Here is a 14,726-nt window from a genome sequence, read left to right on the forward strand (position 1 = left end):
TTGTTGAACCTCATACAGTTGGCCTGGGCCCATCGATCCAGCCTGTCCAGGTCCCTCTGCAGAGCCTTCCTACCCTCGAGCAGATCAACACTCCCACCCAACTTGGTGTCGTCTGCAAACTTACTGAGGGTGCACTCGATCCCCTCATCCAGATCATTGATAAAGATATTGAACAAGACTGGCCCCAAAACTGAGCCCTGGAAATATGTGTCATATTTCTCTGATATTATTATTTGGTACTTGTTTATAAAGAAGATGAAAGCAGTGCTACACTGCTTTGTAGATAATTACGTGAATTTTTTGGTGAATGAATACTGAGACTTGTCTCTCTGAAACATAAAATTTTCATTAGGCCAATAATAAATTTATCATCTGGCAGAATCAATTTTACACGCAAGTAAAAATGAAACCAGCAATTTTACAACTTGACATCTTGATGCAAAATCTGCAGACTAGCTTCAGTTCTTTCTGGTCACTGTGAGAACCCTGACTGTCAGATAGGAGAGCAGAAAATACAATAGCTCAGGCAAGACCTGTTTTATGCTTTTGATGTCAAGAGTGATAGCTCTCAAGAGCAGTAAATGCCAAAATGCTGGAGGTGATCTAGATTCACAAATCATTTGCATTCCTAGGTACAGCAACCTTTTTTTGCTTCTAATATCTAGCAGGCTACTAGAAGTAATAAAAAGCCCTCTGACAGCTGTAACAGAAGCCACCACTGAGCACCTTCTTTACCTTACACATGGATCTATTCACTCATCACAGGTACCTGCATGGTGCAAATGCAAAAGTATATGTTCCTATGAAAATGTTTTTCATAAGAAGGTGTATTCATTGCTGTACTTTTAAATAAAAATTAAAAACAAACAAAAAAACCCAACCCAACCTGCCACTTTGAAAAATAACCAAAAAATTGCGTACGTACTTTACTAAAATTAGAAACCACCAAAACAGACTTATACCTTGCTTTGAGACAGTGGAGAAAGAAATAAGTCTTACACTGGAATTGAAACATCACTAACCTGTGCACATATTTGATGCATTACATGACCAAATTCATGGAAGTAAGTCCTTACTTCATCATGTCGCAGCAATGATGGGCGATCTGATGCTGGTTTTGTGAAGTTGGTTACCAGAGCAGCTACAGACATCATTCTGCTGCCATCAGAGAGAAGACAGCCGGGTTGGAGACCAAAGCATGCTGCATGCCCATACTTTCCCTCTCTGTATAAGGAAATATATCAGACACTATCTTCAAACCACAAGCCTGCTCACCAGAATGGCGAAGCCTGTTCAAGAACAGGGACAATCAGTCTCTTTAAAGCTTTACAGAAAGAAATTACATCTTTTCATGACTTCTAAGCCTCACTAAGTTTAAGATCCTGTTAAGAGCACAAGGGCAAAAAACCCTAGTACTTAAATCACATCAGTTTAAGATTCACAGCAGCATTTACAAGAATATAATTTTTACTCAAATACTGAAAGTATATATACTTTAGATGCCAATTCTACTTTAAACTGCTACTGTAACAGGAAGGACTAGGTTCTGTCCTCTGAAGCAGTATTTTTTTTTTTTCATTACAGGAGACAAAAGAATACAGTTTACTGCATTTTCAGTGTGATCCAAAAGTTTAAAGAAAAATTATTTTGAAATTTTTGCCCTAAACCTGAGTAGTTAACTGGGTAGTTAAGTCAGAAGAATCTTACTAACAAATAGGTTCAGCCATTCACATGATTCGCAGAAAGGGGGGCGCAGGCAAACACGTGAAGGAGATAACATGCCTATCTTAAAAAGAACAATTTATGTACTATTGTATTGACTAACCTAATTTTCTTAACTCAGCAAAGCCTTAAATCAATTTATATTTAAAAAGGGTATCAGCCAATTTATAAATTGCTAAAGAGTAATTTTAAAAAACCCACAAACAATAGTGAGAAACAGTCAAAAAGGACTAGCTAAGAATAAATCCTGTCAAATCAGTCTAGTCTCCTAATTTTGACAGAACACAGATGATGCTGTAAATAGCTATTAGAGAGCTAGAGAGCTACAGAGATCAATCTGGAAGTACATTTCAAGGTGTGCTCAACAGGAATCTATTCTTGGTCCTGATCTATTTGATATTTTCTTTAGCAGTCTGGACAACAGGGTACAAAATACACATATGAAGTGTAAAGAGGAACTGGGAGAAACTAGGAACGCTTGGCAAATAGGAATATAATTGATCTGAACAGACTGGAGTAACAGTTCAACATAAATGAAAAGTAAAACAATATTTCAGTTAGGAAGGAGAAAAGTTCATAGAGGCAAAAAATTATGGACAACTGACTAGACAGCAATACTACAAAAAATGAACAAAGTAGTAATGCTTCATAAACTGAATATAAGCAAGAAACGCGGTAGTATTGCAAAAAAAGAAAAAGTGTAAACAATCTGAAAACAGTCCAGAGGACAACTTAATGAACACAGTAATAGTCTTGTCAGTGGGACAAATATTTACTTCCAAATGCATTTAATTTCAACCACACCAGCAACCCACTAAGACCAATTCCATTTTAAACACATAAGTAAAACACCAAGTCATAATTACCTGGGGTAAAGGTCCAAATAGAACTGCCCTAACATTTCCCCTGTTGAATTATCCTTTACTGTGTAAAGAGTAACGCTGTCGTGCCAAACATGAGCACTTTCTACTTGCTCAAATACAAGTCCCAGCAGCTGCTGGTAAATATTCAGTAAGCCTTCTGTAACAGCCTCAATTGGGAAGTATTCCTTCAGCTTTTCTTGATCTATGGAGTACTTCAGTTCTTCTGTTTTGTTCATATAATAATGAAGATCCCATGCATTGATTCTTCCATCATAATCAGAGTTTCTTTCTTTACACTCCTTTTTCTTCAAATCTAGAATGAATTCTCTTTCTTCCTCAACCAATGGCTTTAGCTTCTTACTCAAATCATCTGAAACAGAGATTGCCTTGGAATCAACTTCTGTGTTCCTTACTGTAATGTGTATTCCTATAAAATAGACTCGTAACTTTAAATACGTGCCCCAAGAGTGGATACTAGAGTTTTTCATTTGCTGACTAACAGCAAAGCAAACTGTCTGCTTTCTTGTCTTAATGAGTTTTAATTGCAGGCATGCTATAAATAATACAGGAGTCCACATAGGCCTAGCAGTACTGTGAAGGGTTTTGGTAAATTTAGACTTTTTCAAAGACATCAGAAATGGAAAGTAACACTAGACACTTTTGCTTGAAGCCTTTGATTTTACCTCATGTAATCTCAGTTCTCTTGATGTGTTTCTGCAGAAACAGCTGAGGACTACAACTACTATTAGTTACTGGAAGTGCAACACAAAATTCAAACACTACTTTTTCTTCCAAGACTTTCAAAACAGATTATGACCTACTTCTAGCTAAAGTCCTATAAAAGAACAAGAGACATTTTTATAGAGTTCTTGCCTATATGATGACTAGCTTCTAAACTACCAAAGCCACTGGATATTAATCTCTATGATCGCAATTTTTTTTAATATAGCTTTTCTTGGACAAGAAAGGGTCATAGCACTATGAATCCAACACACTGAATATAAAACATCTGAGCTTACTGAAACTCCCATAAAGGACATACTGTACTTATTCTCTTGTAAGTATTTCTGGACTACCAGACACTTTTTTCTTCCTTAAGAATTCAGGTTAATGTTCACTATTGCTACCTATCATGTAAAATTTAGGAATTGCCACTCCTATTTCTAGGTAGGTAGGCTGTAAGGCACTATATGCATTTACATGACTGAAATACTGTTTGCAGCTCTTATTAGGCTAAATTCAGAATATGTCATAGGACAGAATGCTTTTCTTCCTAGCCATAAGATCAGCTTATGAACACTGATTTAAAACATGAATATATATAAACAAAGCAGAGGAAATCATACTGTCATGATTGTAGCTGAGGATATATCAAAAGACCTAAATTAAAGCTGACAATTAATTTGATGAACATTCTCCCTCTATGAGAATTACTGTGAAACATGACATTTATGAATAGAAAAATATATGATTTCATACTGTAAAAACTTAAAGTCACAACAATAACTGCTAAATTATGAGGTGTGTCAGCTTCAAAACAATTGAAAAAACACAGTATTATAAAAGCCCACTTAGAATTACAAAAATATAATGGATAGAAAAGAGTCCAAACTACTTTAAGTACACTTAAAAAAAAATCAGATAATTCTAACATTTAATTATAAATCAAAATTAAGTGTAAGTTCATTGACAAACATATGGGTAATTGGTATTGCCAAATATGGAGCTGAGCTCACTATAACAGGAGAAATGCAACAGAATTACAGGTGAAGGAAGAGTCGCATTTGTACCTCTTTATTAGTGTATAAACACAAAAAAACCCACTACCACCAAACAGACTTTATTGCTGTACCAAATTATTTTGGGGGGTTTATTAACATGACATATAAATATACAATCCTAAGTGCTCTTAGGACACATAAATGAAGGAACACATACTATTCTGTGGAACTATGTAATTCCAGAAAGTAGAGGTTAATTCTATGCACAAGAGTGGGCCCACTGAGGTCAACAGGATGACTATAAATTTGTAAACTGCTCAGTTTAAAATTTTCAAGATATGTCTGTTTTCAGATCAAATTCCATTAGAGAGCTTTTGAATTCCAGATTTAATTTTTTAATTCAGCTCATGGAAGTTGCATCACCACATACTGTAATCTTTCATTATACTTAATGCAGTTGTATCAGAAAAAGACACTAAGGCTACAGACACACAAAAAATTGCAGCTAACCTAAGGGAATGAAAAGCTGCAACTGTGACACAGCCTCTTGAACTAATAAAATTGCTTAGGCTGCACGTGTTATTCTGCTTCTAAATGACGATAACTGCATTTTGGGACAGAGAAAAACATAACCACTTGCCTATATTGGCTGTCACAGAGCAGTTATTTTCAGATTTTTGTCTTGTGCTTCCCTGTTTCGGAGCAATTGCATTTGTACAGCTATGGTCTAAAAAAAATACATGCCAGAACAGAGGCAACAGAGAGTTCCTTTTCTATCTAAACATGATGGACACTGTGACCCAATTATGTATTTAAATTTATCTTGGCTGAGGAGTCATGTTGCCACACCAAATATAAAAGTATTGTTTATAAATAAGAACAAACCTAAGAAGGCTGTTACATTATCTGTGCTCTTTGCAGTGTTTACCTCCAGGACAAAGTTGGCATGTGTATTATAACCAAGAAGTTCTGCTACTTTTGCCCTTAGTGGAAGCAATTGCTGAAGAATTTTTGTGTTCTCCTAAAAAAGAAAGGAGGGAAATTTGTAAAGTGAAACCAGAAAATCCATGTTATCGAAACAATAATCTGAGTAATATCTGTAATCACAAGAAACAGCAAACATTTAAAATGAAACACTTTAAGATATAAATTCAGAATAATGTAAGTTTAGCTAGATCCTTGTAATTTGTTTGTCATAGCATTTGACTGCAGGTAGCTAGTTTTCTAGTCAATCTGAGTCATTACTCTCCCTATTATAATTTATCTGTTTTAATTAATCTAAAGATATAGCATTTCCTTTTAGGATAGTAACAAATCTTTGACTGTTGCACAGAGTTTATTTCCTTTATCAATCATTTAAATGTGAAAGATAACAGGGAAATGGCTGACAGCAGGCTTAATTGCTTGTTAGTGGTGAAGACAGACGGCAAAGCTATTGTGCCAACATTCAAAGCTTGTTTGCAAATTTCCCTCTTCTGCCACTCTGACAACAGCAGTCAGAGAAAGACATCTGAAACACAAAAACCACAGGCCCTGACCTAAATGTGGTGGAGGATCCTTGAGAAGCTGAAAATGTAACTGTGTTAACCTCCAGTTCTGGAAAAGTGAGATTTCTCAGGGAAAAACCTTTTTTTCCAAGCACTAGGTTCGAAAATTGTCCCACAGTTTTAACAGCAAATCCCTTTAAGTGTGATGACTTGCAGAGTGTTCAGTTCTTGGTGCCATTTTATCTTATCTTGTACTCTTCACATTTCCCAGCACTTCAAGTATAAAAGCTCAACTCTGCCATTGTTCTCTAACAAATGGTTGGTACAATTGCCTGAATGACACTTCTTCTACCCTTTCTATCCTTTTCATTATTTTTGTACCTGTCTAGATGCTTGGTCTCACCAGTATCAAACAAATTATTTGTGAAATTATTTCTTCGTTTTATAAGGCATGTTTCCAGCTATTTTGCAGATAATTAAGTGAATCTTTTATAAAAATTGGGGTTTTTTTAACATCATTAAAATTCTCATCAATATGCAATGTGTTAATTTCACATTTAATCACCTGTATTTCATAATTAAAATGTGTGCTTAAATAACCCCTCTCATTCTGAAGAATCCCAAAGTACTACCGAAGCTACAATCAGATGTCCTTCTCTGGGAGGAAAGTGGCAGTAAGCAGCTGCAGAACACTGTAGGGAAATTTGGCAAAAGATCAAAATCCTACTTCTATTTACAGCACCACTGAAACTTTAAGATACGTACACACACACACAGGCGGATCATCAACTTCTAAGGTCTTTAGACATCTGAATAAACTGGAGCAAGGAACTGTTAAATACCACACTGATAAGTTCTGATTTCATAGTACTAGACAATATATAGAATTCAAATCTAACATTTGAATGTCTAGCTCCATTTTTCAACTCTGTCATCACCCAGTGGAACAGTCAATATACGACATACCTCTTTGCATCTCGAGTTAAAGGCAGATTCCATTTTTCTCCTGGTTTCCGAAATGCAGCACTTCTTCATGACAGGAAAATAGTGGGGATACTTTAAAGTAATTTTATATTTGTCTTCCTCAGTCTTCTCTAAACTCTTAATAAAGTCATCAGGAAGGCCTTCTATAGAACACAATTTCATAAAGAATGTTTACCAGAATTACCTACTCCCCTCTCTTTTTGCGAGATTGTTGCATTTGTTTTGCTGCAATCTAATTTGACATCAGAAATCTCCACGGAAATACGACCTTTCTTTTTACAACTATTTGCTAAAACTTTTTCAAATCAAAAGCAAAATAAAAATTGGAAACACTTGTGAGCAAAAGAGAAATATATGTAAGGCTACCAGATAAAAACTGAGTATGACATAAAAAAATCTCAAGTGTTATTAAAGCACATTTTATGCCCTGCCCTTCAGATAATGAATCCCCAAATTCTCTGTCACATAAAATCTCTAGAACAGTTTAAATGATTGAAGTAGCTAAAATATATTGCAGGACAGAAAAGTTTTTCCAATAATTGCAATGAATATAATACACAGGGGATTGCCTGATGGCAGAGAACTGATAAAAGAAGCAGAGAAGAGTAAAGTTATGGAAAAAAAAAGTAGGACAGATATGCTAAATTGATGCAAGGCAAACACTTCAGGAAGCACAGATCTATGAAGAGATCATAAACACCTACAAAGGGTAATTCTAAACTGACTTTGGGGAAGGATTAAAAAGAAAGCAGAGAAGACTGGAAAACAGTCAGAATTTCACTTCATCTAACCATCATTCATTGGGCCAAAAATGATTACTCCAGTAAAACTGGAAGGTTGAAGAAATGGAAGGAGCAAGCGTACTACTTACCAAGTTCTTCCTTAGAAAATACAAGAAATGTGTCTTCCTCATTCAGGTTTTTATTAAAGTCTATACACAGCTCACTCAATTTTTTCTTCATTGTCTTTATTTCCTGTATCGGGTATAAACTGAACTTAGTGGAAAAACAAAAATCAAACTTGGCAATTACTATCTTCCACATGAATAGTATTTCACTTTTTCCAGCTAGACTTTCTAATAGCCGACAGTGAATACCAGCATTGAGCAAGTAACACACTGCAGGTAGCGTCATACTTCACTCTCCCTCAGCCTCCCTTTATCTTTCTTTTGGTCCTGAGCAATACTGTTGCCAATGAACCCTGGGTCAGGGCTATCACTCCGACAACATTTCAAATGTGTTCTCAACTCAGAGGGGACTGAACACAAACACATTCTCTGAACAGCATTATGTGCTAACATTCAATTATTTTCTTTTATTTGAAAAGCCTAAATTACAATTTTAAGTGTAAAAATATCCACTAAAATCAATGAGAATCAAGGGAGTAAAAATGCATGCAACCTATTGAAAAACACTCCTTTGGAATTGTACAGGTATGACAAAAAGAAGAGAATACCCACACAAGACAAGACCATTCCAAAAACTTTTTTAAAAATCCTGATATTCACCCATCTGAAACATTTTCTAATATATCTCATAGCATGTCTCTACTTCTTACTGTCAAGTTCACATAAATGCAGTAGTTACCAGTAGAAGAATACACACCAAATACAAAACCTGGCAGAGACTATCATTAGTCAAGTTTTTACTTAAATGTAATTCAACTATTGTCTCCTTATAAAGTATTTCAAAATTGCTGTAGAGCCATCAGTTGCCCTTATGCAATGCAAATACACATGAAGCTGTTCCCACTAACTGAAGGATGTGGATGAAGAATGATTATTTTCTACACAGGGTAAAGTCTATTCAAGAGTCATAAAACGAGACTGTTATACAACATCACTCAGAATTTAAAGAGAATAATGTCAGCATCTGAGATGCTGAAAATTTTACTTCATGACTTTCAGAAGTGACAAGTGCTTTTATATGCTTGAGTAAATCCTCCCTTAATGGAGCCAAAATTCTCAGCGCGGCTTGTGCTCCCTTTAAGTTACCTCAAGTTTTTTTAGTCAAAATGCTAAAATCTTGGACACATTTTACAACACTGGTTAATAATTGAAACTAAAATAGCTGTCTCTTTGTAACAATTATACACACTTCTGAAGCTTGGACTCACAAATACCATTTTTGAGAGGTCTCTTGGCTAGGAATCTATCTAATTTAGGCATTCTCTGTAATCAGAATATATAACAAAAACTCTTCCAGATAGGCTTCTTTTACTGAGGAGGGCTAAGAGAGGTGATGCATACCACTCCTATCCACTGAGTACCGTGGGTAGCTAACAGATTAATTTAAAAACCTGATTGAAGTGATTGAAGTTTAAAGGATGGATCTGGAACTAAGAACAGCTAAGATTAGAGCAGTAATTAAGCAGGTCCAAAAGCACAAAGTTCAAATATATGCTTAGCACAGCTATACAACCGTAATTTTATCCCTTCAACAGTTTGTCACCTTTGCTTTATAAACTAATAGTCCGTATTTACATTCTGCACTTCTTTAGGAAGATGGAGTCCGTTTCTTTTTCCCAGTTGAACTGATTTCTCTAGATACCGCTTTGTTTCAGGCTTTACATTCTCAAGATCGCAGGTTTGCTGAAATGACAGTATAGAATAATTGAATTTACAACATGGTGTAAGAAACTTACCAAGCATTAGAAGGGTCTTCTAACTGTTGTTCTTTAGAACACTGCCATAGTAAAAGAGGAACATCCCAGATTTTAGTGTGAAGGACTTTCCAAAAACAGTTACCTTATACTATACTATTCTTATATTGACTTAGCATGGGTTTAAAATAATTTTCTTTTACCAGGTATCTCATCACATTTACATGCTGTCATAAGGGCAAGCCCTTTTAGTTTATAGTACAGTGCACTTAAGCTTTTTCTGTAGAAATAGCTTTCTTATATATACTTGAAGAAAATCAGTGCTATAAGGTAACACTGTACCTTAAAACTTAGAGGGAATTAAAAAAACCCAAAACATTAGATGTGTCACTGACGATTATCAGATGGCATAAAATTTGAGCATACACATCTTCTCTTTCAGACCAAATCAATCAGTGACAACAAATAAAACAGTATTTCTATGTCTGGTTATGCCATTACGAAGATTCTTGAATGGTCATTTCCTAAAGCAACCAACATTAAGAGACAAAATACTGGTTATAACGTAACATGGATCAGTCCTGTGAGGCTCTTCCTTCAAACTGACTACAGCATAACTGTTTAATTCAGAAACTTGCCATTTTGTCCTAAATTGAAAATAATGCTGTACACATTCTAATTTTATCTTCCCTCATCTAAAAGTGAACGTTTAAAAAAAGGTATTAACTTATAGTCCTTGTTAAAAAGGACATATTCTATTTAAGTTCGCCCTCAAATACAAAGCTGTTGGAATTAGCTCTGACTTGTCGTAACAACCCTCTTGTCAGCTTACCTGCATACAATTCATTCTTGACTAGCACCTCTGAAAAGTAAGGACGTTGAAACATGCAAATTTTATGAAAGAGTTACACAACTGTGTACAGCTGTCAACTAATGACCTGCCAGTGCAAATTACCTCTCTTCCTTAAACAGAAAAAATAAGAGACAGGAAGCTAGTTGTATTCCAAGAGAAAATAAATAAGAATAAAAACTCTGAAACAGGTATTTTCCCAACTGTCATTTAAAAATAATCCATGCAACAACACATAAACAATGTCTACTCCCACCAGTTCCCTGCATATAGGATTAAAAAATTAGTGGAAATTGGTTTTTAGAACCACGAAAGAGCTTAGAACAGTTTAGTTTTGTTTTTACTCTGCAAAGAGTCACAAGTTCCAGTAGCATTATGCTACAGCAGGACTGCTAAGCATTAATGCCATTGTGCCTAAAACTCTTAGGCATATACCAATAGTCTGTATGCAAGAATTTCTACGTCCAATGAAAAAAAAAAGACAACAATCACTTCACTTCGTGATAAACTAACTTTTCTAAAGCAATATTGTCCTGGTTTCGGCAGGGATAGAGTTAACGACAAATAGGCAGATTTAACTTAGTTTACCAATGTTGTCATATGATGAATGTTGAATATTTTTTCTTTTTAATATTACCTGTTTACAGGTAATTTTTAAAAAAATCCATAGACTCATGAAAGGATGTTCTAACTACTATAGGTCACCACACAGCTAAAGTCAATGATGATTGAGCCATGTGATTGCATGGTGTACCCTTCACCATGGCTATGATATTTTTGCAGCACTTGGCTGTCGCTTTTTTTTTTTTTTAAATAAAAGGATGTAAATGGTGGAAATCTCCTTTTGGGAGGAAAGTAAGTAAAGAAAATCACGCCCTCTGTCGTCTCCAAGTCAAACCTTACATCTCCATCCTCATTTGTGATAAATGCATAAGGCAAGCCACACAGAATATTTCCCAACACAAAGATAAAAAGAATGCTATTACCCTACTTCCTGCGACACTCGGGCTTCCTGCTGTGCTTCTTGCAAAGAATACTCCCTGAAATTCTGCAGCTTCATGAAGATCTTTATGCTACAAGCACTACATCTAGCAGTGTCAATGCTGTGATATTGAGTACAAAAATATTTGTAACAATCAGAATTTTCACATATTGTTTTTCCACTGGACAACGCACAATTCCAGGGTTCTTTTTTCTGACCTAAGACTAGTGTGATAGAAAAAGCATGACTTCAAAATGATAGAGGTGAAAAATGCCGATACTGTCACTACATTAACATTTATATTGTGCTAACGGTGCTGTAAGGCTCAAAAATAGAAAGGCTGAGAAAAAAAAATGGAGTGCTCTAATCTCTATAAAAAGACACTGCTTTTATTACAGTAACAGTTAAGGACAGAAGATTATGAAAAGTCGCACTGAGTTATTTAGGCATTGTCAGGGATCTCCCAGCCCCTCCATTAGGCATATGGAACTGCAGTGCTCCTGAAAATCTCCTGGGCCTAAACCCAGCAAATATTTTAGGCAGAAGGAGGGAATTCACAAACACTAACTTCAAGCCCTTAAAGCCAGTGCATATTGGCTCCTTCTAAAGCTAAGAAAGAGAAAGATTCTTTTGGGAAAAAGGAGGAAAGAACTAAGTCAGTGTTCTTCATCCTTCTCTTGATGACTATACATCTCTCCATACACTTCAAAAGAAGTCAATGTTAAATAGCTTCTAGTCTTAATATTAGCCTTTGTGAAGTTTATCTGCATCACAGACATGCTTAAGATAAGGATGATATGCATTAAAAAAGACCTGTCAGGTCTTTAAGGATAAGCAAGCATACAAACCCTCACAGGCACAGGAACCAAGGGTGCTCTGTGGTCATCTCTGAACTTCGGTCTGATCAGGATGGTCTATGTCATCCTGTGTTTCTTTGATGAACAATTTCCACAACAGGAGTGCTAATTTTGAATACACTACACATGAAATTTTGGAACTTTCCAGAAGTTTTAGAATGGTCATTGTTGATGATTTTATATACCATTTCATGTTTGTTTTGGACAACCATGCTACCTTATTCCACGAAGAAATCTTCAGGCAGAATAAGAAACAAAACCTACTCAGAATATGAAGAACAAAAACTGCAGCAGCTGTTTACATCAGGCTGAGTTTCCTGAGGGCATGTGGGTGGAGAAGATTGGTAACATTCTTGAGCATGCCTCTGCTAGCCAACATGCGCAGATGTTAGAAGTAATAAAATTTAAAATGATAGTTTCACTACCAAATTCACCTTTATTCCAAGTTTCAGACCCCAAAATAAAAGTTTTCTAAAGAATAAGATCTGGAGCATATTCAACAACATAAAGTTACGCAGGAATTTTTTCCCCTAATGTGTGGGGAAAAGAAAGAGACTAGATTATTTTCAGTTTGTTTTTTTTTTTTTAATTAAATAGAATACTAAACAGTTGTTTGACTTAGAAAGTTTAGTCTTCGTTAAAGGGAGCAAAAACATTCAGGATGTCACTGAGATCAAGCAGATTTACCATCATTTAGAGGACTGACTGTATTATAAATAACATGGGAGTGTGAGGGCCCTCGTTCTCCTCACCACATTTTAGTCTGGCCCCTGTGTAGGATTGAAACTGAATTCTCACACATCTTCCACCATCAACAGTTCTTAAATAAGCAGAATTTAGACAGAATACTAAACAGTTGTTGACTTAGAAAAGTTTAGTCTTCGTTAAAGGGAGCAAAAACATTCAGGATGTCACTGAGATCAAGCAGATTTACTCATCATTTAGAGGACTGACTGTATTATAAATAACATGGGAGTGTGAGGGCCCTCGTTCTCCTCACCACATTTTAATCTGGCCCCTGTGTAGGATTGAAACTGAATTCATATACGTGAACTATTAAATCCTCAGTGAGGCCATGAAAATCCTAATTTAATCAAAATGTTTTACTGGCTCATTTGAACTGATAAAACGATTTCAGCAAAACATTTCTGTTTGTGGAAGCCCTTTTTTTTCTGTGCTCCTGGAACCTGACTTTTCAACTAAGAGTTTCTAACAGGAGAAGGCATTAGAATTTTAGCGAAAATTAACAAGAACTTTGCAATTTGGAAATAGCAAGACTTGATCAGTCTGGCACTATTCGCAATTTCACATCTGTTCTACAGCAAAAACTGCTACTACTTTCATAGTTATTATGAAGTTGATATATGCTCAGAGGTTGCATCTCTGGAAAACTAATACTAAAACATGTTTGCATGCTGCAGTTAAGCCAAGAAAAATCTCTAACAAAATTAAATGGAGATACAAGCAACAATTGTAACTGTTACAAAAGCCAAGTATTGCTGCAAAGAAAAATGAAGTAGGAAAGCACCAAATGAAAAAGATTAAAAAAAAGTTTATAAGAAAGTAATACTAGCAAATAACAGCAATCAGTTTTCACTAGCTACTATCAGAAATTCCTGTAAATTAAAAATATATAGATATACAGATATGGGAGATTAGCCCTAAATGTATCTGTGTATACTATACTGGAGGGTGGGGAAAATCACAGCGAATAATAAAAACATATCAAACCATTTACTTCAAAATGGGGCTATTAAATACCTCCACAAACACATAAACAACAATACCCAGCTAGGGGAGAACACTTGAAAATGTGACTAGAAAACACAGCAATAGAAGACAATGGTATTGGAAGGCACTTTAATGAGTTGCTGCAAACATTATTCTGGTTCCCGGTCAACGCTGCAAAAAGCACAAACAACAACTCCAAGAAATAGGACTCCAATATATTATCAGCATCACAAGAAGGTTAAAAATCGGTGGGGTTGAAAGGGAAGATTCACATCTGAAACATGCACAAATGTATATATTTTAGTTTTCACATTAGATAGCTTCCTTGCATTATCTTTAAATTACACTTTTGGAAAATTATTACTAAATGTCACTAGATGCACTTGAACAAAAACAAATGTTCTTCCTGTTTGAGCTACAAAAGAAACAGTACAAATGAAGAATACAAGATACCTGTAGGTGCGCAATTAGAAGGGAAGCTAAACAGAAACACAAAAGGAATAGAAACTAATTCAACAGTAAATGTATCCTTTGACTTATTTTATTTTGAGGCTTCAGCAACATATGAGGAGGAGTATACAATGTAGCCATCTATAATTAGCAGATCAAAAGAAGTCATTTCAGCAGTCACTCCTAGTTATATGTTCTCATTAACTTTCATAACTGGAAACTCAACTTTTGTCCTGGTTTCGGCTGGGATAAAGTTAATTTTCTTCCTAGGAGCAGGTATAGTGCTGTGTTTTGGATTTAGCATGAGAATAATGTGATAACACACTGATGTTTTAGTTGTTGCTGAGCAGTGTTTATACTAAGTCAAGGACTTTTCAGCTTCCCATACTCTGCCAGAGAGGAGGTGCACAAGAAGCTGGGAGGGAGCATAGCCAGGACAGCTGACCCAAACTGGCCAAAGGGATATTCCATACGATAT

At 35.6% G+C, this 14,726-nt stretch overlaps 1 protein-coding gene across 4 annotated transcripts in view; it reads right to left on the minus strand.

Annotated features, from left to right (window-relative positions):
* The window catches only part of NLN (neurolysin), a 39,514-nt gene that overhangs the window by 10,522 nt on the left and 14,266 nt on the right, over window positions 1-14,726 (minus strand). Inside the window, exons 4-9 of one of the 4 annotated variants that reach the window (XM_019470274.1) lie at window positions 9,260-9,367; window positions 7,649-7,751; window positions 6,760-6,920; window positions 5,192-5,327; window positions 2,589-2,955; window positions 1,023-1,155 (exon numbers count right to left, since the gene is read on the minus strand). In XM_019470274.1, coding sequence (XP_019325819.1) covers window positions 1,023-1,155; window positions 2,589-2,955; window positions 5,192-5,327; window positions 6,760-6,920; window positions 7,649-7,751; window positions 9,260-9,367 — 1,008 coding nt within the window. Of the gene's footprint in view, window positions 1-1,022; window positions 1,225-2,588; window positions 2,956-5,191; window positions 5,328-6,759; window positions 6,921-7,648; window positions 7,752-9,259; window positions 9,368-14,726 lie in introns of all 4 variants that reach the window. The other 3 variants (XM_019470273.1, XM_009272481.2, XM_009272480.2) reach the window with 3 other exon arrangements.

This window comes from Aptenodytes forsteri, unplaced genomic scaffold, assembly GCF_000699145.1.
Source record: "Aptenodytes forsteri isolate BGI_AS27 unplaced genomic scaffold, ASM69914v1 Scaffold92, whole genome shotgun sequence".
NCBI lineage: Eukaryota > Metazoa > Chordata > Aves > Sphenisciformes > Spheniscidae > Aptenodytes > Aptenodytes forsteri.